The 26,120-nt window shown below is 40.0% G+C and overlaps 2 protein-coding genes and 1 long non-coding RNA gene across 5 annotated transcripts in view; 2 read left to right on the top strand and 1 right to left on the bottom strand.

Annotated features, from left to right (window-relative positions):
- The window catches only part of LOC132858821 (NACHT, LRR and PYD domains-containing protein 12-like), a 301,006-nt gene extending 296,011 nt beyond the window's left edge, over positions 1 to 4,995 (top strand). For 2 of the 3 annotated variants that reach the window (XM_060889313.1, XM_060889314.1), the window contains 2 exons: positions 64 to 237; positions 3,136 to 4,995. In XM_060889313.1, the coding sequence (XP_060745296.1) occupies positions 64 to 237; positions 3,136 to 3,142 (181 nt within the window). In that variant the 3' untranslated portion in view covers positions 3,143 to 4,995. Of the gene's footprint in view, positions 1 to 63; positions 242 to 3,135 lie in introns of those variants that run through there. The other variant, XM_060889315.1, reaches the window with a different exon arrangement.
- A 6,240-nt stretch (positions 4,996 to 11,235) lies between these two features.
- LOC132858984 (uncharacterized) lies at positions 11,236 to 14,562 on the top strand. The gene is made up of 5 exons (XR_009649694.1): positions 11,236 to 11,325; positions 11,640 to 11,741; positions 11,938 to 12,037; positions 12,771 to 12,840; positions 14,087 to 14,562. It is a non-coding gene; the product is annotated as an uncharacterized LOC132858984 (long non-coding RNA).
- A 399-nt stretch (positions 14,563 to 14,961) lies between these two features.
- On the bottom strand, positions 14,962 to 26,071 carry LOC132859435 (M protein, serotype 2.1-like). The gene is made up of 12 exons (XM_060890182.1): positions 26,027 to 26,071; positions 25,561 to 25,707; positions 24,934 to 25,026; positions 24,692 to 24,775; positions 24,403 to 24,573; positions 23,878 to 24,021; positions 23,629 to 23,703; positions 23,253 to 23,345; positions 22,728 to 22,898; positions 22,120 to 22,201; positions 16,450 to 16,543; positions 14,962 to 15,982 (listed from the first exon to the last, which is right to left on the bottom strand). The coding sequence occupies exons 1-11, from the start codon at positions 26,069 to 26,071 to the stop codon at positions 16,455 to 16,457; spliced, it is 1,194 nt and encodes a 397-aa protein (XP_060746165.1). The 3' UTR covers positions 14,962 to 15,982; positions 16,450 to 16,454.
- Positions 26,072 to 26,120: the final 49 nt, after the last annotated feature.

Below are 26,120 nucleotides of genomic sequence, written 5' to 3'. Positions count from 1 at the left end.
AACCTAACCTCAAACATCCCTGTGTACAACCAGTGAAGAGTGTGTCATTGTGTCTCTCTACAGGTTGTGTAACTGTGGTGTCTCAGATGAAGGCTGTGCTGCTCTGACTTCAGCTCTGAGATCAAACCCCTCACACCTGAGATACCTGGATCTGTCCGATAATAATCTAGGAGACTCAGGAGTGAAGCTGCTGTCTGATCTTGATGATGATAAACATTACCAACTACAGACACTGATGTGAGTAATGACCTTTTAATAAAAGTTTAACCTCATTATCATTACACATTGATACACATCACATTTCTCTTCAATAACTTTCAGATTATCAGGTTAGAAAATGTCACTATATTCTGTTTAATCAGAATTTTTCTAACGATTCTCTTTAATGCTGTTTTGTGTTCAGTAAAGTGTGTTGATGTAAAATTCATGTGAAGGAAGAAAACAGGGATTCAGACAGTCGACAAAAAGTCACAAATGCATCAAATCAAATCAAATTTCATTTGTCACATACACATACATACAGGGTACAACATGCAGTCAAATGCTTTTTGCATCTGTCCGGTATATAAGCATAAAAAGGAATGCAATTTAGGCTAAAAAATAAACCAAAACCAAAAGGAGATAGATAAATAAATAGGTATAAACTATATAAAATCTATAAAATATGAAAACATATGTGGAAAAATAATGCATATACAGTACATATACATATATATACATATACATAAATGTGTATGGTTTTAATGATTACTTTTAATGAGTCCTTAAAGTGTCAAGTCAAGTCAAGTCAAGAAGCAGTATGTGCAGTCCATGTGCAGTATGGTGTGTATAGACTGTATAAAGAGGCACTGTGCTGTGCAAATCCAGAGTTAAAGTGACAGCCCAGAGTTAAAGTGTCAGTGCAAAAAAGGTGTGTATAAAAACAGTGAAGATGGAGGGAGCAGTCCAGTACTAGATCCTGGGTGTTTCCTGGTTTAGACTCTGAATGGCCTGCGGGAAGAAGCTTCTCCTCATTCTGAGATCCTTTACAATCTTCCTAGCCCTGGTCCGGCACCGCATGCTGTAGATGTCCTGCAGGTCAGGGAGCCTGGTGTGGATGGTACAACCGCACCACCCTCTGGAGGGCTTGTCTGTCCTGCATGGTGCTGTTTCCAAACCAGGTCGTTATGCTACCCGTCAGGACGCTTTCATTGGTGCAGGTGTAAAAAGTCTTTAACACCTGAGAGGGTAGTTTGAAGTCCCTTAAGCGTCTCAGGTGGTACAGACGCTGCCGGGCCTTCTTCACCAGGGTGTTGATGTGACAGGACCAAGACAGGTCCTGTGTGATGTGAACACCTAGGTACCGGAAACTGTCCACTCTCTCCACTGGGGTACTACTTTGTGCTGAAGTCCACTATCAACTCCTTAGTCTTGCTCATTTTCAGGAGAAGATTGTTCTCCTGGCACCATCTCTCCAGGTTTTTAGTCTCCTGTAGGTAGGTTGTCTCGTCATTGTTGGAAATCAGGTCCACAACAGTGTCGTCAGCAACTTGATGATGGTGGTGGAGTTGGAAGTGGCCACACAGTCATACATGTACAGTAAGTACAGCAGGGGGCTCAGAACACAATCCTGGGGAGCTCCAGTGCTGAGGATGAGGGAGGATGAGGTGTGTCTGTGTCCGTACGGCTTGTGGTCTGTCTGTCAGGAAGTTGGAGATCCATTGACACAGCGGCAAGCTGAGTCCCAGGATCTCCAACTTAGAGGTGAGCGTGGAGGGAATTAAGGTGTTAAATGATGAACTGTAGTCCACAAACAGCATTTTTGCATAATTCCCTTTTCTGCAGTCCAGGTGGCTCATCATGGTGTGGAGAAGATGAGCAATGGCGTCCTCAGTAGAGCAGTTCTGGCGGTACGCGAACTGTAGTGAATCCAGTGTATCTGGTAGTGATGCAGTGATGAAGTCTCTGACAAGTCTCTCGAAGCACTTCATCACTACTGAGATCAGAGCTACAGGGCAGTAGTCGTTGAGGCAGGCGGGCTGGGGTTTCTTTGGTACAGGAACAATGATGGACTGTTTGAAGCATGAGGGGACAACAGACTGTTCCAGTGAGAGGTTGAATATCTCAGTGAACACCGGTGCTAGCTGGTCAGCGCAGACTTTCAGAACCCGATCTGTGATGCCGTCTGGTCCTGCTGCCTTCCTGGTATTCACTCTCCTGAATGCCCTCCTCACGTCATGCTCTGAGATGGTGAATGTGTTTACCTCTCCAGCTCTCTCAGCGTGCATGCTGTTTGTGCCGCTAGCACCGTTAGCGTGGTTAGCTGCAGCCTCGAAGCGAGCGTAAAAGATGTTTAGCTCGTCTTCCAGAGAAGCATCTGCATTCCCCATTCTAGAAGCAGGTGTTCTATAGTCCGTAATGTTCCTTAATCCCTGCCACAGGCTCCTAGAGCCACCATGTTGGAACTGTGACTCTAGATTCCTCGCGTAGCCCCGCTTTGCTTCCTTCACTGCTATGCGTACGCTGTAAGACGCAGCCTTGTACATGTCCCCGGTGTCGAGCCCCGTGTTGTAGGCAGCGGAGCGGGATCTCAGAGCATCGCGGATGGTTTTCCACCCACGGCTTCTGGTTTTCCACCCACGGCTTCTGGTTGGGAAACGTTCTGATGGTGGTTTTCTGCACCGTATCGTCCGTTAGTTTCCCGATGAATCCCACAACCGCTTCCTTAAACATGCTGAGGTCATCAGAGCTGCACCTGAACATATCACAGTCTGTGATTTCATGAGAGTGATTGTGTCTTCTGTCATTCCTGTAAAATTCACCTGAGTTTGTTCTTAAAGTCTGCACTTAAATATAAATGTATAACAAGATCTAAATGACACAGTAGTGTTTGTTATTTAAAAAAGCTCCTGTGATTGGATAAGAGCAGTGATGTGATGGGTAAAGATCTGCTCATTATCCTGTTAGAACTTGTGGAAGTTCTCATTTGTTCTAGTTAAATGTTAGAACACAGATGTTAGTAAGAATGAAGAAATGTTTAATGATTCATTATAAACAGGAGATGATAATATTTCTTTTGGAGCAGAGATGCTGTTGATCATGAAGTATCACAGTCCACTTTGTGCTGATTAATTCACGTTTTTCTTTCATATTCAGTGTGTGATGAAGACTCCAGCGTTCCTGCATTGCCATGATGGAGAATAGAGAACATGTTTATTAACACATCACTCATTTAGTTCTAACACATTTAACAGACTCAGAGACGTGAGAAGTGTGTGTTCATCGTGTACAGTGAATCAGACTAAACACAATTCTACAGTGAGTTTATAATGACCTCTGATCCCTGGATAAAATTCCCTGTACCTCAATCCCATAAAAACCTGAGGGATTATTTGGAACAGCAGGTGAAAATAAAGAGAAATAAAATGGACAGGAACAGTTTCAGGACATTGGTGGATTTCTCACCTGATAGGCCTGGAGTCTATCTGATGAGTTTATCTGATGAAGCCCACAGGAGACTTACTACAAGTCACATGTATCACTTTGTCCTTTGGGTAATTAATGTTCCAGTGATGTTATACTAAATATCAGATCTCTTCTAATCAAATCAAATAAATGTTCCACCACTAACTGTTATTTAATGTAGTTCTGGTGGTTTGTGATTTTACTGTTTGTGTGATTTATTATTTGTTTATTACTATAATATAATTTACACTTTTTACACATGTATACTAATATCTATATTACTGGAAAATTATATTGTATAAAGGTATTTAAAATGTCTTGCATAAATACATCATAGATTTAGACAAAATAAAATACATAAATACAATGTCATTATTTTTGTTGTGTAAAATTAATAGTCTAACATTATGTAGAAAAACAATTTTTGTTCTTCAAATATATAATCTATATAAATATAGTTCTTCAAAAGTAAATGTATGTCTAACACTATATATAGTTACAGAATGTATTTCTGAAGAGAATAAAAATAAAAATAAATCACTATAACATGTAGGGTTAACAACGTTGCTGAGTTAACACAACTCACACTGGATCAGTCCACATTGTACCCAGTGCTGGATCTCAGAAATGACCCAAACTGGGTTATGTTTAATCTCAGTCATTTTAGACTGCACCTTTATGAGGAGACTCACCTGGGAATGAGTGAATATGAGCACAAACTCCTTCTTTCTGTTGTGTATCAATCTGTTTTTTACCTGCTTCCCTCTCATCTGTTTTAGTCAGTAGTGGAATTATTATTAATGAATTATTTTCACTTTGTTTGCTGTGCAGCAGCTAATGAACACTCATAATTTAACCAACATTAAAATGTTATTACATTTATTCAACTGTCGTTACAACTTGATGTATTGTGCAATGTATTGTTTTTAAGCCTATAAAGCAGTACTAGTGCTGCCTGTGTCTCTGTTGCTAGCACAGCATGAGATAAAGCTAATTCCAGTTTACCCTCCACAAGCCCTGCTCCTTCTCAGTCATGCATCCAGCTACAATCATGTGCAAAACCATAGTGGAAAACATCGGGCTCTATGCTGTGGGTAAAACACAGCTTGATAAAAATAAGCTCTTATAACAATTCAAGTCATCAAGAAGCTTTGCACTGCTCATCTTTGCAGATATGTTGTAGTTCAGCCACATTGGAGGATTTTTGATTATGAACCGCCTTTATAAGGTCCTGCCACAGCATCTTAATGGGATTCAGGTCAGGACTTTGACTCGGCCACTCCAAAGTCTTCATTTTCTTTTTCTTCAGCATTCAGAGATGGACTTGCTGGTGTGTTTTGGATCATTGTCCTGCCACACAACCCAAGTTCACTTTAGCTTGAGGTTACCATCAGATGGCCACACTGTCCTTCGGGATTTTTTGGTAGACAGCAGAATTCATGGTTATCACAGCAAGTCTTCCAGGTCCTGAAGCTGGGGCTCTAATTCACACAGGGCCATGCGGGTTTGGATTTTGTTTTCCTGTAATAATAAAAACCTTTATTTACTGCATTGTGTTTACTTGTGTTATTTTTTGATATGGAAATTATTATTTTTTCCTGAACATCTGCTTCTAGCTGGATAACCCTTAATCATCGCTAGCCTGGAGTTTTCTCACACAGAGTATCTGTTTTGTATGAGTTGTTTGAGTGCAGGTGAGGACACATTTGAGTTCCGTCTCTGTACAGCCGTGGCCAATAGTTTTGAGAATGACACAAATATTCATTTTCACAAATTCTACTGCATCAAATTTTATGATGGCAATATTCATATACTCCAGAATGTTATGAAGAATCATCAGATGAATCCCTCCTCCAAAAAAACCTTTCACTGCATTTTAGCCATGCCACAAAAGGGCCTGCTGACATCATGTCAGTGTCAATGTCAGGAGAGAGAACTTTACTGCATAATCCACCACAGAGTCGGCTCTGTATAATTTGGATGACCACATTGCATCCCCTGGCTGGGTATTCAAACACCTCACAAATTTGTTGTGTGGCCTAAGTGTATGAGAATCGAACCAATGCATCCGTGTCCCAGGATGCCACAGGCCAGTCCAGGGAACTCCCTTCAAGGATTGTCATGAGAAATGCACATTTGTCTGTGTTGTCCTCATAGGCATCTGGCTGGTGGTTAAAGAATACCTCACATTGGTGGAGGAATCCCATGCAGCGATCCGCTGAGCCATCAGGTCTGACCTGCTTCGAGCTGTGCTAAATCTGCTGGATTTGCTGGTGACAGGCAAACATGTAAACATAGAAAAACAGGCAGAGAGTCTATAAACCAGAATAGCAACTAATGAGGCTGCACGTCCTGATTTTGCCAAGTCCGTGTCGCCCTGAGACCAATATTTTTTTATGATGACCCTGGGACAACAACTTCCTCAGCCAATTAGCGTTTACGACATCACTATGTGCAACCCAATTACTAACACCATTTTGCAGAGTCCGCCAAAATACAAAATAAACAAAGTTCTGCACCTCCACCGCACCAGTGGCAAAATCAGGACATGCCACCAGCAAAACGGTAAGACCGTGCCTTAATTTTTCCTAAGGTAACATTTTACAGAAGTATATTATTGATAGTAAGCTTCATATTTCTTTTTAGATTTGTGGGGATTTCACAGCAGAAATTGTAATATTAGTTTGAATTGCCAAGTTAATCGCATTAGCCTTTCACAGATGTAAGTTACCGTTAACTTTCTAGCGCCAGTTAAAACAGTCTAATAATGACTGTTGATAGCTGTCAAAGAGATGCGATTAAATAGTTGCATTTAAAGATGAACGAAATGCGGAACAAAGCAGCGCTAGTTTGAGCACCGCATGGATCATTCAGCTCTGACCACCAGAATTTGAGACCCTACTGCAGTCTGCTGTGAGATCCAGGTAGAACCGATTGAAACAGATCATTTATTCTGTAACATATGAATATGTTGACCTCAAGTCATCACTGATTTATTCTGTTACATATGAATATGATGACCTCAAGTCATCACTGATTTATTCTGTTACATATGAATATGTTGACCTCAAGTCATCACTGATTTTATTGTTACATATGAATACGTTGACCTCAAGTCATCACTGATTTATTCTGTTACATATGAATATGTTGACCTCAAGTCCTCACTGATTTATTCTGTTGCATATGAATATGTTGACCTCAAGTCATCACTGATTTATTCTGTTACATATGAATACGTTGACCTCAAGTCATCACTGATTTATTCTGTTACATATGAATACGTTGACCTCAAGTCATTACTGATTTATTCTGTTACATATGAATACGTTGACCTCAAGTCATCACTGATTTATTATGTTACATATGAATATGATGACCTCAAGTCCTCACTGATTTATTCTTACATATGAATATGATGACCTCAAGTCATCACTGATTTATCCTTACATATGAATATGATGACCTCAAGTCATCACTGATTTATTCTGTTACATATGAATATGTTGACCTCAGGTCATCACCTAAATCAAAATCTGATTTTTGAATGCTGTTCAAATGTAATTACTAAGAGATCTGTTCTTTTAAATGTGTTGATTTTAACAAAATGATAATATGATTAATGAATGAGAAAAAGCTCTGCTTTCTAAATACATTCAGTCATGTATATTATGAAGGGGGCATGGTGGCTTAGTGGTTAGCACGTTTGCCTCACACCTCCATGGTCGGGGTTTGATTCCCGCCTCCACCTTGCGTGTGTGGAGTTTGCATGTTCTCCCCGTGCCTCTGGGGTTTCCTCCGGGTACTCCGGTTTCCTCCCCCAGTCCAAAGACATGCATGGTAGGTTGATTGGCATGTCTGGAAAATTGTCCCTAGTGTGTGATTGCGTGAGTGAATGAGTGAATGAGTGTGTGTGTGTGTGTGTGTGTGCCCTGTGATGGTTGGCACTCCGTCCAGGGTGTATCCTGCCTTGATGCCCAATGACGCCTGAGATAGGCACAGGCTCCCCGTGACCCGAGGTAGTTCGGATAAGCGGTAGAAGATGAATGAATGAATGAATGAATGTATATTATGTGCTTAGAGCGGTCATTGTTATAATGTTATATTTTATCATCTATCAAACTAATTTCATATAATGAATGTCAGTAATCTGGAAGACTCGTATGTTTTCCAACTCTTGTGCAGTACATTGTAACATCTTGGAATCCAGAATTCCGGATGGATAAGAGGATCTATCAGTTAACAAACTCTATTACTTTTGTATTTAAAGGGCACCAAGTGACCAAGAGTACACAATGGAAGGTATGATTTTGTTTCATTTATTGTAATTGAACAATTTTTATTTCCACAGTGTATACCTTGCTCATGGTTGGGGGGACGGGTTGCTTCCACATAAGCTACATGAGAAATAACTTATTTCACACATCTTTGCAATGTTATCAGATCTGCATTTTCCATTTATATTGTTAATGAAAACCAACATGGTTGCCAAATGTGTCATTTTTTTCATTATTATTCATCTACATAGATCAGGCATTAAGTTCTCTCCAAAACAAGCGCCCAACATTCACATTAGGAAGTGTGGGCCCATATGACATTCAAGTGAACAATTTGAATACCTTAATGACGGACAACCAGGTTTCTGATGAGGTAAATGGTTATCTTTACAGTGAGCCATGGAAATTCTTACACTTATTTTCTGTACATATCCTACCACCAAAACAAGCCACTATGGGATACATATAGAACAGTTGTCTCAAACTGCCTTTGTCCCTTTGTGTTTTCGACATGCAACTAATGTTAAAAATATGTCCGGACTGCAAAATTATAATTAATAAAAAAAATAAATAAAAAAGTGTTTAAATTTTTTTTAAAATGTGGTGTAAAAACTTTACAGTTTCAGTGTTTGTGTAAGTACTGCACTTTGCCTTTGTAGGGTAGTAAATGACATTATTTATTATACTGTTTCATTTGAACTTTCTATTGAACAAAAATGGTTCAATAGAAAATGAATGAATGAATGAATGAATATTGAAAGCATAAAAACCCCTGTCTGGCAAGAAAGAGAAGAGTTTGCAAATTTATTCAGGAATTTCATTTGTTCATCGCTCAAGTTACTTAAGTTAAAATAAAGTAGGTATCTGTTGAAAATGAAAAATAAATGGTAATAATAAAACTAGATTTGTAAAGTTTGTCGCAACAAACTTTGATGTTGGTTTTGACGATGCAAGTATTCGCAACGGATGGTGCTTTTTGGAGGCAAGTGGACATAAAGGTTAGTGTTTCTTTTGGAGGCAAGTGGACAGAAAGCTACTGTAGGTTGCCAAAACATTTGGAGGTAAGTGGAGACAAGCATCATCCAAATACTCCTGAGGAAGTCCCCCACATTGTGCTGAGTGTTTTAATATGTCACTTGTCCATGTTGTGCTAATTTTTGATTTTCACGTGACATCATGTGACATCACGTGACGTCACGTGATGGGAGCAGAATCCACGTGAGGCAGTTCCCCTCATTGTGCTGAGTGTTTTGATATGTCACATGTCCATGTTGTGCTAATTTTTGATTTTCACATGACGTCACGTAGTCATCAGAATACCCGTGCGGAAGTTCCCTTCATTGTTCTGAGTGTTTTGATATGTCACGTCCATGTTGTAAAAAGTTTTTTGATTTTGCATATTTTGGGGGCAGGGCTGTGGCACAACCGAAAGGCCAGTTGGTACACCAATTTAAAACTTTGTTTAGAGTATCACCCTAAAGGAGCTGGCCGAGTTTGGTGTAGATAGTTCGAAAGCTTGCCGAGTTATACACCTCCAAAATTTATAATGTGAGTCTAAAAAAAGGCCACTTTGAGACCCGGTACCGGAAGTACCGGTACTCAGATCGCTTAGAAATAGCAACAAACTTCAGACCAGGTTCTACAACATATCCGAATTTGGTGCATGTGGCACGAAAGCCTTAGGAGGAGTTACTATTTATAAATTTTTGTCTAAGCTTAAATAGCAAAACAGAATGTTGGCTTCTACAAAGCTACATAATAATGCACAGACACTGTTATCTACATTTTTGTAAAGTATAACTTGGTAATGGAATTTAAAACAAATGAAAGTCATCATCTCAGCAATCAAGTTTTTTTTTTTTGTTTTATTTTTGCGCCTTCTTGTGGCCCTCCCTTGAAATGTCAGTCACAACAATGGCCCCCAGACAATTTGAGTTTGAGACCCCTGTTCTACAATTTAGCCTTCAAACATGTTCTGGGTGTTTTCCCAAATATTTTTACAACATTTATTTGCTGACCAGGTTTCAACAACATTAAAGAAAATAAAAAATGGCTGTTGATAAATTATTCATAACAACATTTCATAACATTTCATTTATTTTTATTTTTAAATGTCACGTTTGTCCCTGAAACATTGAGGTCATGAATTCTATATGTGATATCTTTAGTAAGGTAATTTTATCAGCAATATCTTGAAGTGTACACATAAAATATGATGATGATGATAATGATAATAATAACAATTTATAATAAAATATTAATTAATGATACAGAAAATAATTTAATATTTAGTGCAGTCATGCATACTTACAGTATTTCTTCAACTCTATTGAAATGGAAAACAATATTTTGTTGATCTACTCTAAACCAGGTGCGCCCACGTGTTGTGCATAACAATTGTCAGGCGCTCACAAAAATACTGGATGGCTCTAAAAGGGCAAAGAGCATCTACTTTCTTAAGGTATGTCAGTGATTTTTTTTAGGTACTATATTAACGAATAGCTCCTCAACATCAGCGAGCTTAATTAGAGCATTTTGATTGTCATATGCTAGTTGTTTTTTTCTGTTGTTTCTTTGAATCTACAGAATAATGTTTTGGAAAGGGCAAAAGAGGTGTTTGGTGTGTATCTGGAGAATAGTAATCACTAGACCTTTTTTGTGAGTCAAACCTTTTTAAGGATAAAACATGTTCGTATGCAGATTCTATTTTATTCTTGCCTAAAACCTTTACATATTCCACTCTTAAGGATTGCTAATTTGAATCAATATGTAATGTGCAACATAATTTGTTTATTTAAGCCCAACACATTTCTAAACTTTCAAGGTAAAATGCATAAAAAGAAGAAAGATTATTACACAGTCAAATTATGAATAAAATATTTGACATTATTATAAGCTGTATCACACATGAATCTTATTTTTTTCTTAAATGTTCCTAGTAATAAAAGGTACGCAGTTTAGCCCAACACTTAACTTCAAACTTTAAGGCAAGGGTCTTTAAACTTGGTCTAGGAGGGCCACTGTTATGCAGAGTTTTGCTCCAAGCAGCTCACACCTGCTTAAAAACATTTACCTAGAGAGACCTTAATTGTCAGGATCCCATGTGTTTGGTTAGGGTTGTTGAATGGTATTAAAAATAAAGTCCAAAGTCGGCAACACCAGAGCTCCAAAAATATCAAAAGTTTATTGTTATTAAAAACTCATAGCTTCATAGCTATTTGATGTGGCGTTTCAAGCACACAGGCTCTTCTTCAGACACATGTAACACAGTGTTAAATGTGTCTGAAGAAGAGCCTGTGTGCTTGAAACGTCACATCAAATATGAAGCAGAGTATTTTTTCATATTTTTGGAGCTCTGGTGTTGCCGACTTTGGACTTTATTTTTCATTATATATTTTTGGTCGAGCACCCAATTTAGATGGATGTGCGCATTTTTTGCTTTTTTTTTTTTATATTGAATGGTATTGCAATAATTGTCTTACGGTTATTATAACTTCAGATATTTCTGTTATAGCATTGCAATGTTGACAGAAGGTGCATCACCTATTTTAACTCACTCGGAAAGACGGAGTGTCAATGCCAAGCAATTTGCTCAACACTGGTGGTAAGTATTAATTGATTTGTTTACAGTTGTGATATCAGTGGTCTAACGGGATAAAGGTCTACTTTATGTGTCAATTTATGTATAATGGTAGTACCTGCTACTAGAACTCTATTACATAATGTAGTCTTTATCCACCTGACCCAATTTCTAACCAAATACGTCTTATTCACAATTCACACTGTATACAGTTCCTCTGCTGCACAAATAGTTCCTGTGACAAGCACAAGCACTCCTCACTGTAGATTAAGCTACATCTTTGTTATTAGGACACAAACACTGGATGCTAGTGCCAATTATGAATTTGTTGATTACAGTACATTTGCAACCTCAAGGGGAGTTAAAGGAGAGTGGGACCTCAAAACCACAAAACACAGTTTGCAACCGATTCGGTGTCATGTGGTATCCACACACTTGCAGTAAGTTACCAAGCATAGATCATAGATGCATAGATGTGTGCATGTGTTTCACCTACTGAATTTTAACTTATCATACATAATCTTTCCTTGTGCATGGTTATGTTAAAGTGCCAACACTTGTCACATTTTGTATTTAGTGACATATATATTGCTGTATCATGCTTGTATTATTTTATTACTTTTGTCTTCCATTAAGTTTGCCACTGAAAAGGCTGGTGGCTTCATTACCTCGTTCCAGTGCCCTGTAATACAACAAGAGAGGATCCGCCTGGCCTCACTTTTGTTTCAATCCATAGGTATGTGAATAACTATTGAAATGTTTTAAATGAATATCGTTATATATAAAAGTTTTGAAATTTGGACCCTTGGCATATCTTTGCTCATCAAAAGTGTTGTTGAAGGATACTGACTGGATAATCAGATCCCCTGTTGTTATACAGAAAAGTGAAGTACTGTAACAGGCCACTGTTGAAAATAAATAAAATTCTATAAACCTAAGTGCGGGGGCACGGTGGCTTAGTGGTTAGCACGTTCGCCTCACACCTCCAGGGTTGGGGGTTCGATTCCCGCCTCCGCCTTGTGTGTGTGGCGTTTGCATGTTCTCCCCGTGCCTCGGGGGTTTCCTCCGGGTACTCCGGTTTCCTCCCCCGGTCCAAAGACATGCATGGAAGGTTGATTGGCATCTCTGGAAAATTGTCCGTAGTGTCTGAGTGAATGAGAGTGTGTTTGTGCCAAGCGATGGGTTGGCACTCCGTCCAGGGTGTATCCTGCCTTGATGCCCGATGACGCTTGAGGTAGTTCGGATAAGCGGTAGGAAATGAGAGAGAGAGAGAGAAACCTAAGTGCAAGGTGCACTATGAAGTGTTTTCCAGAGCTTTTTCCACTGGCTGAAAAGGATTACATTATATTAAAAACCTGTCAGTGTATTTACAGATCGAACCAAAAAATGAGAGAAGGACCTGGCTTGTGTATATGTGGTTCACATCCCTATTGTATAGTACTGTACATGTGATTTCTCTGTATTAACAGACGGCATGTACCTGTGGGGCAGTGATGCATGTAGAGTGTGCAGCCACACCCATGTGCTACATATGTCAAGGTAATACATTTTATTTGAATTGACTCATCACCATAAGCATTCTCCTTTGTCTTTTTATCAGTCCACATACAATGAGGGTATACATGTTTCAAAATTTTGTTCATGACTTTCTATATCACATGATTTTTCTGTATCAGATGACAGCAACCAATTGGCCCAAATGTTTTTGCCTGCATCAGACACCGCACCACGTTCAGGTTACTATTTTGTTATTGACTGGTTGAATCAATGCACTAGTCATGATGACGTTTCATCATTTAGGTTATCTCTTACATTTATGTCTTGTGTTTAATTCAGCTGACCCAGACCTGTTAGTCAAGCCCACTGGATCTGCTGAAGGGTCTGCACTACAACAGGGTCATTTTTCAAATTCTTACATGCGTTCTAATTTAATATTAACATTTATCTAGTTTAGCGTGCTGCAATAATGTGTAGATAATGTTAAAGCAGTGCCTGAGTTTAGTTTATTTGTTAGAAACAAGTATTGTTTGCTTAGAAACAAGTGTTGTTCAGCTTCCCACTTTGTTAACCTGTAATGTTAACATGGGTTCTGACTTATTTTGGAACAGAGGACACCGTTATATCCATGTTGGAGGCCATAGGAAAACCTATGGCCTGTTGCAGTGAGGGAGAGACAGAGGAAGACAAGGAGGAAGAGAAGCATAAGCACAATGGAGAAAGAAATAGGGAAGACGAGGGAGTGCAGGAAAAAGAAAAGAGAGTGTACAAAGTTTTAGGAAGGCTAACAGCACACGGAAAGACCTAACAGGTAGATGAAGATGAGTTGAGGAGGAGGGTCAAAGAAGAAAACATGTCCACAAACACGTTCCGAATATTGATAAGGGTTTGTATTGTATTCATTTACATATAAAGTGCAAAAGTATTTATAATAGGTAGTGAAAAATGAAAAGGGCCACCAATTTATTCATTCATTCATTCATTCATTCATTCATCTTCTACCGCTTATCCGAACTACCTCGGGTCACGGGGAGCCTCAGGCAATCTCAGGCATCAAGGCAGGATACACCCTGGACGGAGTGCCAACCCATCGCAGGGCAAGGGCCACCAATTAAGAATCATAAATATCTTCACTGTAATTTTTTTTATGCGAGGTGCATGATCTTGGATTATTAGTGATAGCAAATCATACACAGTTTGCCACAATGCCCCACATGGCTATTCACAGAATACTGTTATTTAGAAAACCCTGTTCATGTACTTTGCATCTGTACTTGTTTATACATAGGTTGGCAAAAAAGATGTTCCACCCAATGTGCTTCAGCAGCCTAGAAAGGGAAAGACAAAGGTGACAATATTCAGCACTTTAACAGAGGGAGAGGCAGAAGATCTTGCCAGGGGGTTTGGAATGGCACTGGCCAAACATGTGCCAAAAGACAAACTACTCCCAGGGATTCCTGAAGAGGACATCCCAGCAACACTGTAGGTTCTCTTTATTTGGAATCATATCTTCTAATATATTGGTGGCTGCACCTCTATTTTCTATGAGAAAAATAACCATTTTGGAGTTAGTTAAGATGAAAAAATAAGCATTAAATATCTTGTTCAGTCTGACATCCGTATCTTTTGAAAAAGATGGAAACCCATCTGCATCTGCTAAACATTTAAATACATTTTAAGGACTGGGCATCTTGGATGTCTAAAAGTTGCTTGCTTTTAAGGGCCAGATTTACTTAGTGTACAAACAGTGATTTACTTACAGTGCTTTTTCTTACCGTAGTACAAACCTTTTCAGCCTATCTAGTCCCTGTATCAAAAAGTCAATTAATCAGCAAGAGAGTGAAAGTGTAATGTCTTTTGTGATTTGTAACAGACAACTGATAACAGCTCTATATGTTATAAAAGTAACATGAATATTGTGCTTTGTTTTTTGGCAGAAGGTGCATTGAACAAATGAAAATTAATCTACAAAACCTTGGCAGCTAATATGTTTTTATCCTTTTTATCGGACTGTATGAGATAATCTGCTTCAGTAAGTGGCACATATACATGGATCAGATTTGCAAATAAAAACAGAAAGGTTCTTGATCACAATTTGATTTTTATTTCATTTTAGACACGAAATACAATGTTTTTTTGTTTTATTATTGGCTAATTGACAACATGTACAATGTTCAAAATGTTCAAAAACGTGCACTTTAATAAAACGTTTCTCTCAATCCTTAAATGATTGTTATTTTGGCCACTGTTAACTTTGCGTTTTATATTTGACTTAACAGGAAATGTGACATCTGTCATTGTTTCTGGGGTTGTTCTTCTGTCTGTCTTTCTTTTTCTGTTTGCAAACAGTGGACGTATTTTACGTGACTTGTCTGCATCACAAAGTCTCCCAAATCCTTTAATGTTCATACTTTCTTTTTGTTTGCACTTCTAGTTCATTCACTTTTTGGTCAATATCCTCAGGAATGTTCTCCCATGTCTGTAGAATCTTTAATACCTTTTCCAATTTTGTGATAGGTGTGTGATGCCTAATTTCATCTAGCCTTTCATTCTCAAGTTCATTGTGTATCAGCTCTACTGAAATGTTCATAGCACTATTTGACTTTGTCTCAGTCAACTCATTGAAAACTCCCTTAGCAAGCAGAAGACAAGCACATTTGTTATGAAATGAGAAGGTGCAGCAGTCACATATGCTTGTCATGATACTTGGTTTTGATGCTGCTCTTCCAAATAAGCTTTCAACTTCTACAGTTTTTTTGAGGCTTTGCAGAAATGCTATACTTATGCCTCAGAATCAACATACTGGCATGGGCCTGCAGTTGTGTCTCCAAATCAGGAAAAGTCTCTGGAATAGCACAAGTGAGAAGGCTTACTAAAAAGAGATGCTTGCATGTTTGTTTCCTTGTACCAGCTACACAACTGCAGAACTGTTCTGCAGGACACACTGTAAACTACATGTGAATTACTCTCAGATGGAACACTATATATACACAGTATGTATCTGTTGAAACTATGGTAATTCTCGTGGCCCAACCGTTCTGTAGCATCCTCTCAGCAGATTTTTTTTATTTCTTCCATTTTGCACTCCAGAGGGTTATTGACCCTCCCAACAGACTGCAAATCCTGTATTATATTGAAGTACTTCTCAGTCTTGTTCAGCAGCACATCAATAAGATGATCCAATCTACGATTTTGGATGCCACAGAGGAACTGGTATTTTAAATGGTGAAAGAAATTAGAAGGGGGGAAAAGATGGGAATAAAGTGCAGCAACAGGTTGGAACTATAAAATTGTACACTTTTAATCAAACTACAGTATTAAATACTCAAGACACTATACTAGCTTTCAACTAACATGAAACTAACATGAAATGCCCACAAATGCATAATGAAGTAAACATTCACAAAAATGATATATACCGTTCAATTATATTGTTTGTGTCAGAGTTCCCCCATTATGTTGCAATGCAATGGAATTCTATACACTGATTCATAAGCCACTGAAGGAACAACTTAAAAATAACTGCAGTTACTGCTAAAATGCTATTTGTGATATAAATTTAAACTCATTTTGATTGAACAATAGAGTAATATTTAAGGTTTATCAAAAAAGCCAAAAATCTAAGTCATTCTATCTTAACTTAGTACTTACTTGTGTTACATGGTACCAACAAAGGAGAACGTAAGACTCGAACACTCTACGGATGGCATTGATTTCAGCCTGATCTTTATCAACCATAAAGCACCTAATAAAAATAAAAAGGCAGAAAAATATTTGTTTGCTTCCAAAAAAAATGAATTTTATTGTTTACCATCTTTAGAAGTTACTTACCAAACCAATTTGTACATTGTACAGAGATCAACATCTACCAAGTACCAAGTTGGTCTTAATATTCTAAAACATTTTGGGATATAGCATTGCGTACAGTTTGGCTTGCTCTTCTTTAAATTGGTTTGCATTTTATTCAAGAAGTGTTGGGTTTACTAAAAAGCTTTTGATATCTTTTAATCAGCATGATCTGAAGAAATCAATGGAGCCCCACAACTGTTAGGTTACATTCTTCAAAATAACTCTTTCTTCAGCAGAACAAATACAGTTCAGTCAGGACCACTTGAGTCAAAATAAAGAATTCTTTGACATATTTAAATTTTTAATTTGCAAGCTTATAAAATTTAGATTTGGCGGTATGGTTCTGTTCTGAATTCCCCATCCTTTTCATGAGCTCCATGAAAGTTAGTCAGGGAACAGCAGCAGCTTCGTGGGGGGACAATCTCCCATTTAACTGGGAAAGCAGCAAGACAAAATCCCCCCCAAACAGCCCATACCAGGCAATCCTCCCTGGCTCTTCCTGCTAACTGAAGAGCCAGCAGAGGATTAAAGCGAGCATTTCACTAGCCAAACTTATTAGTAAAAACACCAACAGAGCAGAGGACATGTTATTATCAGGCACGGAAAGCAGTTCCTTTGCCATTTCCTAGCAACCACTGACCATTAAAACCCCCCCCAAAACCAACGGAAGGCGCAGCATCTGTATACGATTCAAGGCCTCAGAAGACTCAAGGAGGAGAGCTAGCAGCAGCAGAGGAGGAGAGCTAGCAGCAGAGCTAGCTCAATCACAAACAGAACACGAGAAACCAAGCGCCTCCTCCCTGAATATCCTCCGAGTAGCCATCCCTCTAGGATCCATCCAACAACCCGAGAAAGGAGACCAACAACCTTCCAAAAGGCCCAACAAGAAATCCAGTCTTAACTTCCTTTCCCAACAAAGAATCGACAATTTCAGGTTCTTTAACAGCAGAAAGCAAATTATTATAGGCAAACTAATGAGTAGTCAACCAAGACACTCCTGCAAAAACCTTGGATAAGTCCAGCTATTAAATAATTGAAGAAGCAGCGGTTAGGATGCTTCACAGTGCCTTTCCCAGCTTTGGAACTTTTTTTTTTAAGAACAGAAACACAATACAAGCAGAGCCAGTAGCCATCGATTATCATATACCAGGTCACTATCTTTCGCTGGACACTGCTGCAGAGCTTCTACAAGGAGGAGAGAAGCTTTTCATTTCATTGCTGGCTAACATTTAACCATGTCCCAACATAACGTATCATAACCGCCTAGCAGGGCAAAGCGTAACCAGACAGTCCTAACGCAACATAATGCCCAGCAAGGCATGGCATAACGCATCACAACAGCCCAGCAAGGCACAGCCCAACGTATCACAACAGCCTAGCGAGGCATAGCATGACGCATCACAACAGCCCAGCGAGGCACAGCCCAACGTATCACAACAGCCTAGCGAGGCATAGCACGACGCATCACAACAGCCCAGCGAGGCACAGCCCAACGTATCACAACAGCCCAGCGAGGCATAGCACGACGCATCACAACAGCCCAGCGAGGCACAGCCCAACGTATCACAACAGCCCAGCGAGGCATAGCACGACGCATCACAACAGCCCAGTGAGGCACAGCCCAATGTATCACAACAGCCCAGCGAGGCACAGCCCAACGCATCACAACAGCCTAGCGAGGCATAGCACGACGCATCACAACAGCCCAGCAAGGCATCGCATAGCGTAAAGCAACACAGCCCAGCGAGGCACAGCACCACGCATCACAACAGGCAACGAGGCATAAACACAGTACAACGCAACACAACACGGCCCAGCAAGGCACAGCACAACATAACGTAACACAATATAGCCCAGCAAGGCATAGCACAACGTAACCCAACACAGTTCAGCGAGGCACAGCACAACGTAACCCAACACAGCAAGGCACAGCAGAACGTAACACAAACACAACCCAGCAAGGCATGGCATAACGTACCATTACAGCCTATGGAGGCATAGCATAACGCAACAAACGCCTATCGAGACACAGCATAACGCATCATACAGCCTAGGGAGGCATAGCACAACTCAACATAACGCCCAGCAAGGCACAACGCATCATAACAGCCAAACAAGGCACAGCATAACGTAACAAAACACATAGCAAGGCACAACCTAACGCATCGCAACAGCCCAGCAAGGTACAACATAGTGCAATGTAACCTACATGGCATAGCAAGGCATAGCATAACACAACACAACATAGCCTAGCAAGGCACAGCACAACATACCAGAACACAGCCCAGCGAGGCATAGCACAACGTATCACCACAGCTTAGCGAGGCACAACATAGCGCAATGTTACCCAACACGACCTAGCAAGGCACAGCCCAATGCAACGCAACACAGCATCGCCCAGCAAGGCACAGCCCAACACAGCCTAGCGAGGCATAACATAGCGCAACATAACCTACCATGGCCTAGCAAGGCATAGCATAATGCAACACAACATAGCCTAGCAAGGCACAGCACAACGTATCACAACAGCCTATCGAGGCACAGAACGACGTATCACAACAGCCTAGCAAGGCACAACATAGCGTAACGTAACATAACACGGCCTAGCAAGGCGCAGCACAATGCAACGCAACACAACATAGCCCACCAAGGCACAGCACCAAGCACCATAACACAGCCTAGCGAGGCATAGCATAACGTATCAGAACAGTCAACGAGGCCTAACATGGCATAATGTAACATGGCCTAGCAAGGCATAGCATAACGTAACCTAACATAGCTTAGCAGGGCATAGCATGATGTAACCTAACATAGCTTAGCAGGGCATAGCATGACATAACCTAACATAGCTGAGCAGGGCATAGCATAACGTAACCATAGCATAACCTAACATAGCTGAGCATAACGTAACCTAACAGCCTGGTGAGACATGGCATAACGTAACGTAACCTTACATAGCCTAGCAGGGCATAGCATAACGAAACCTAATATAGCTGAGCAGGGCATAGCATAACAACCTAACCTAGCTTAGCAGGGCATAGCATAATGTAACCTAACCTAGCTTAGCAGGGCATAGCATATCGTAACCTAACATAGCTGAGCAGGGCATAGCATAACGTAACGTAACATAGCCTAACAGGGCATGGCATAACGTAACCTAACATAGCCTAGCAGGGCATGGCATAACGTAACCTAACATAGCCTAGCGAGGCATAACATAGCGCAACATAACCTAACCTGGCCTAGCATGGCATAGCATAACGTAACATAGCCTAGCAAGGTAAGCCTAGCTAGCATACCATAACGAGCTGGCTTAGCAAGGCATATCGAGGCATGCATTACCTAGCATGAGGCAATCTAGCCTAGTATAGCAAGCATGGCATGACCCATCATGACGAGCAATGCAAAAGCATAACCTTATCTTATAACATATCGTAACATACAATATAACCTAGCATAGCATAGCATAACATACATAGCATAGCGAAGCATAACAGACTGTACACCACTCCAGCCCTAAGGTCACTTCCGGCTCAACAAACATGCGCGCCGTAAGTTTAAAGCGTCTTCAAACTTCCCCTTCGGCTCGAGTATACTAATAGTAATCACGACCTCTTATAGTTCCATATCGCGAACACAAAACTCTAATTAGCCACCGAGTTTAAATCGCAGCAGCAAAGCAGAGGAAGCAGCCCCACAAAAGAAGATAGCTTGCGGTTTAAACTCCAAATAGCCACCGAGTTTAAATCGCAGTTGCAGCAATGCAGAGGAAACAGCCAAGCAGACAGACTGAAAATGCATTTAAATAGGGCGCCCTGTTTGAAAGGGACCAATAGCGCGCTTAGGAATCAGATCAGCTGATGGGCGGGGTTAGAAAATTGACATCAGCTGATAGCCGAGCTTGACTATGTGGCCTGCCTGAACTGACGCTGAATGCTATATTTATTCAGGCATGGAACAATTTGCTGGCGAGTAAATGATGACAGAATATTTGGTTGCACTTTATTTTACAGTATATGCACTTACAGTGTACTTAACTAATAATTATTACTAAAGTAATGCGTAATATAAGGAAACTACAGAGGGTTAAGATTAGTTTTAAGTGTAGGTTCAGGGTTGGTACTAGAGATGAGCCGGATACTCGGCTGAAACGATTATCCGGTACGGATAAAGCACTTCTGCCGAGTACTATATTATTATACGAGTAATACGAGTCAATATCTGTGCTCGGATTGAATGAAAATCATCATTGGGTAGCTGATTGTGTCAGCGTTCTGTGGTAGGCTAGTCACAGCGCCCATCCCCTACACACATACTGTACAGATGTATTGTGTTGCTGTGTCTCGCTCTGCTCACTCACAGTCACACACAGAACAGCTCTCTGTCTCTCCCTCAGTCACTCGGGTTCGCGGGTCTTTTCCGTTAACGTTTAGAGTTTCTTCAGCTTTTTACTTCGGGTTGTAACGTTAATAATACGTACTTACTAACCAGTAGAGTTCTGGTAAACGTGGGTTCGTTCAGACGTGGTGCTTGCTTCGTAGAATGCGACTCGCATTGCGTCTCTGCCTGTCGGAGATTTTTTTTCTTTTTGAAACCTTCAGCTGTCTCTAACCAGGAACCAGACACTGAGTGTCTGACACGTTTTTGTTGTATTTCATAAAAACATATAGGTATTAAGCTAGTGTTATAAACATTACAAATTAATTATTACCAGTTAAAGCCCCGCCCATTTCAAGACAAGCCCTGCCTACTTCCTGGTTAGGTCCCACCCACTCCGAGTACAGATACGGATACGGATAACTCATATGGTTAACAGATACAGATACATATAATGCTGTACTCGCTCATCCCTAGTTGGTACCCTGTTATTACCCAGTTTTTGCAATTACTATAATAAGTGCAGTGTATGTACATGCTACCAAATTTTTGTTTGCACGTTATTTTACAGTACGTGCACTTACCTTCATACAGTATACGTATTCATATGTAACAGAATAAATCAGTGATGACTTGAGGTCAACGTATTCATATGTAACAGAATAAATCAGTGATGACTTGAGGTCAACATATTCATATGTAACAGAATAAATGATCTGTTTCAATCGGTTCTACCTGGATCTCACAGCAGACCGCTGTAGGGTCTCAAATTCTGGTTGTCAGAGCTGAATGATCCATGCGGTTCTCAAAGTAGCGCTGCTTTGTTCCGCATTTCGTTCGTCTTTAAATGCAACTATTTAATCGCATCTCTTTGACAGCTATCAACAGTCGTTATCAGACTGTTTTAACTGGCGCTAGAAAGTTAACAGTAACTTACATCAGTGAAAGGCTAACGCGGTTAACTTGGAAATTCAAACTAATATTACAATTTGTGCTGTGAAATCCCCACAAATCTAAAAAGAAATATGAAGCTTACTATCAATAATATACTTCTGTAAAATTTTACCTTAGGAAAAATTTTTTTTTTTGTCTTACCGTTTTGCTGGTGGCATGTCCTGATTTTGCCACTGGTGCGGTGCAGGTGCAGAACTTTGTTTATTTTGTATTTTGGCAGACTCTGCAAAATGGTGATAGTAATTGGGTCGCACATAGTGATGATGTCGTAAACGCTAATTGGCTGAGGAAGTTGTTGTCCCAGGGTCATCATAAAAAAATATTGGTCTCAGGGCGACACGAACTTGGCAAAATCAGGACGTGCGAGTCCACACACACATGGTCATGTATGTTTTAAAGCGTAAATTTTTGTTCCTAAATATCCATGTTTAAAATGCCCAGAGTTACTGTATTTACGTCTCTGACCCACAAATGACACACATGACTTACCTTTAGTAACTGACTGCACTCACTTAAAGCTTTCCTAAAGTCTGCACAACGTAACATCTGTTTAATGTGAGCGTCCTGCTCTTGCTCACACTCCAAAATTGTAAATTATCTACAATGGGTCACTTTCAGCAAACCAGAAATCATTTTAGACATTTTGTTTAACTACATGATGTAGCTGGTGGTGCAACTTATCATGCAGCATGAATGTCAAGTGTCCTCATATTATTTCTAAAGCTAAATACAAGGATGTTCTCTCTTACCCTCCTTATGTCATCACACTTCCTGCATGTCTCAGCGAGCTTCTTCTCCATCACCTCCACTGTACCTTGCAGCGTGGTCACCAGGGACATCAGGTCAGAGTTCTTGTTCTCCAGCTCAGCATTGGTCATCACTGTCTTCTCATATTTGCTTTCAGCTTCATCCGGAGAGGCCTGGAAGATTTTTTATTGTTTAATACTTAAACCCAAATCTCTCATGGTTCCATGCTTTACTATATTAGATGTCCTTTGAATTGTAATATGATTCATAGTTTGAGTGACAGTTTTATGAGGAGTCATAGCTGATTGCATACAGAACTAGGCCTGTGTTTAATTCTGACTCTCTCACATCTCTCTACTATTGGGTCTGGAAAGTCTCGTGTTTTGGATTTGAGCGTCAGGTATTTACAGTATGTAAAAGATTAGTATATATAATTTAAGGTTTACCTCAAATGAACTCTTCTGGGTCACATTTATTTTTCCTTATAAAGGTCACAAAAGCAGTCATGGCCTCATGACAGATCTTACCTGCATTAACTCCTCATTCTGCTTTAACAACTTCTTTAACAACTCATTTTGTGACATGAGCATACGGTGAACCTCTGGCACTCTCTCACAGTCCTAAAACACAGTCATAGAGCAGAAGACGTTTACACTTTAGTGCTAAACGGACCACTTCACCTGAAAAGAAGTAACTTTAGAGTAACTACTGTGAATTTAAAAAAAGACGTGGATTTAAGCCTTAAACAAAATATCCAGCATTTAAATGAGCTCTATTAACAAACCAATGCCTGAGCCTCTATCTTTAACATAGCCCAGATATAGAGGTAGAAAATGGAGGACTTTGCTCATTGTTAAGTGGAACTCAGACTGGCTTATTGGTTTCATAATACACACATCTTACCTTCAGTAAAATGTCCTTCATCTCACTGCACTCAGACTGCAGGATCCTCAGCTGCTGTTTTGCTCCATCACATTCCTAAAACACAGTCACAAAAAGAACAGATAAATGTTCACATCTACAATGTGTTAACTCTATTCACAATAAACACTAGCATCTTAAACTAAACGTTTGTTTATTTTATTAAACTACATATAACCTGTGGAGTAACTCATCATGACCTGATGATCTATTATTTCTAAACGAACTTACTCTTGTTAACTCTTTACACGTTATCCGGGACACAGCGAGCTCTCTGTCCAACTCCTGCACTGAGTCTTGTAGAGTTTCCACATCAGACCTCAGACTGGAGTTCTCGTCTTCCACTTGGCTACTCGACTCATCAGTCAGAACCACCTGAAAAGGTTTGTGGACAAAAACACATGAGGGGAAAAAACATACCCTTAGTGTCATGAGCTTCTCCTTACGCTTTGCCTTCTTCTCGTCAAGTTTGTTCTGCACATATTTACAGATTTTCTGCTCTACTTCATATTTCTGAAACACAGCCATGGTGAAAAAGAAGTTCACATGTTCACAGACAACAGGCCACTTCCTGTATAACAATAATTAAAAACCCCAATCTTCTGATCAACAACCCAGAGCTTTAACTGCTTGAGCCACCACTGTTTTTATTTCACTCAGTTAAATAAAGCCTGTGAAGTAACTCGCTATGTAGCATGAAAGTCAAGCTTCCTCACATTATTACTAAAGGAAGTGTTTAAGGATTTTCTCACTCACCCTCTTTGCCTCAATACACTCTGTGCGTGTCTCACACAGAAGGTGACCCAGCTGCTGCATTGAGCCTTGCAGTGTGTCCACCCTGGACATCAGCTTGGACTTCTCCTTCTCCAGCTGGGCATTCGTCTTCATCGCCTGCTTGTATTTCCTCTCAGCTTCAGGCAGAGAGACCTGGAAATTCAATAACAGAAGCATGTTATTTACATCTACACATTCAGACACTCCAGAGTACAACATGTTGCTCATCAGAACAGTTATAAAAACCTTTTGAGAGGAAAAAGGTTAATACCATTAGTAGCTCATCCCGCTGTTTTAATGTCTCTTCATACTGGGACTGCAGGATGCTGTAAGCCTCCTCTGCTCGCTCACCATCCTACAACACACAGAGGTTTAACAATACAGTCAGATTCCAAGTTGTGCTTCTCATATTTATATTTTCCTCACAGACACAACACAAGCTCATCATATTTCTAGCTACTGAATATGAGCTTCTTTTCTCAATAGCTGTACGATGAGTTTCTTCTAACACACCTTGTTGTTTCTCTCACACTCTCTGTGTGCCTCACAGAGCAGTTCCTCAAGCTCCCTCACTCGCTCCTCCAGCTTGGACCTCTCTCTGTCCACCTCAAAGATAAAAAAGTGTCCAGAGATGATCTAAACACGACCTGACAGAAAATCTGTAAAGGTTTTCAGACGCTGATAAACATCCTGACTCGTCTCATTCTGGACATATTTTTTATGACTGTAGTCTTCAGTCTAGTCCTGGAAAAATACACACTTCAGTTATAATTGTCTAAAGTTATGAAAAGATGTAAGAACAAACATACATACTTCACTTAAACCCAGCTAACACATGAGCTAATGAAGCTAATTAGCTAACAGCTAGCTCCCCTGAGGGCGACTTAATAACTAGCTAACTAACAAAAGCATTGTATTGATTTTAATATATATATATATATATATATATATATATATATATATATATATATATATATATATATATATATATATATATATAGAGAGAGAGAGAGAGAGAGAGAGAGAGAGAGAGAGATGAGTAATATTTTCTCAGACAAACAGTGATGAAAGTGTCCATAAGGACCTGAGAGTGATGAGGTGTAGAAGTAGAGATTAGAGTGATGGTGGATTGGTGAGTACCTCAGGGACAATGCTGTCAGTCTGAGTGTCTCTGACTCCATTCACATCAAACATCAAGTCTGACTCCACCAAAGAACAATCTGTATCTGTACTCAGCGTCTCTACTGGGTCTAAATACAAACAGACAAAACACCTCCTCACGTCAGCCTGCAGTCAGCACAGTCTCCATTACATACACATATTACTTCTAATACAGGGAGAGAGAGAGAGAGAGAGAGAGAGAGAGAGAGAGACACACACACAGAGAGAGAGAGAGAGAGAGAGAGAGAGAGAGAGAGAGAGAGAGAGAGACAGAGAGAGATAGACAGAGAGAGAGAAGAAGACAGAGACAGAGAGACAAACACCCAGAGACAGACAGAGAGAGACAGACACACACACACACACACAGACACACACAGAGAGAGAGAGAGAGAGAGAGAGAGAGAGAGAGAGAGAGAGAGAGAGAGAGAGAGAGAGAGAGGTGTACTTCCGGTAACAGGTGAGTCTGCGCGCTCCGCCTTTCTCTCTCCATCGCCGTCTAAATTAATATAATAATAAACTCCTGCGGCCGTGACTGCAGC

Source organism: Tachysurus vachellii, chromosome 16 (genome assembly GCF_030014155.1).
Source record: "Tachysurus vachellii isolate PV-2020 chromosome 16, HZAU_Pvac_v1, whole genome shotgun sequence".
NCBI classification, from domain to species: domain Eukaryota; kingdom Metazoa; phylum Chordata; class Actinopteri; order Siluriformes; family Bagridae; genus Tachysurus; species Tachysurus vachellii.
The sequence above is the reverse complement of the archived record's forward strand: the minus strand, read 5'-3'. Positions and strand labels throughout refer to the sequence as shown.

Excerpts from the sequence above, each read along its gene's own strand:
- LOC132859435 (XM_060890182.1), bottom strand. The coding sequence starts at position 26,071 with ATGGAGAGAGAAAGGCGGAGCGCGCAGACTCACCTGTTACCGGAA. Across the intron at positions 24,022-24,402 it reads AGTGTATTGAGGCAAAGAGG|GTGGTTCTGACTGATGAGTC; the intron begins GTGAGTGAGAAA and ends AAACCTTTTCAG. Across the intron at positions 22,899-23,252 it reads AGAATGAGGAGTTAATGCAG|GCCTCTCCGGATGAAGCTGA; the intron begins GTAAGATCTGTC and ends AAAATCTTCCAG.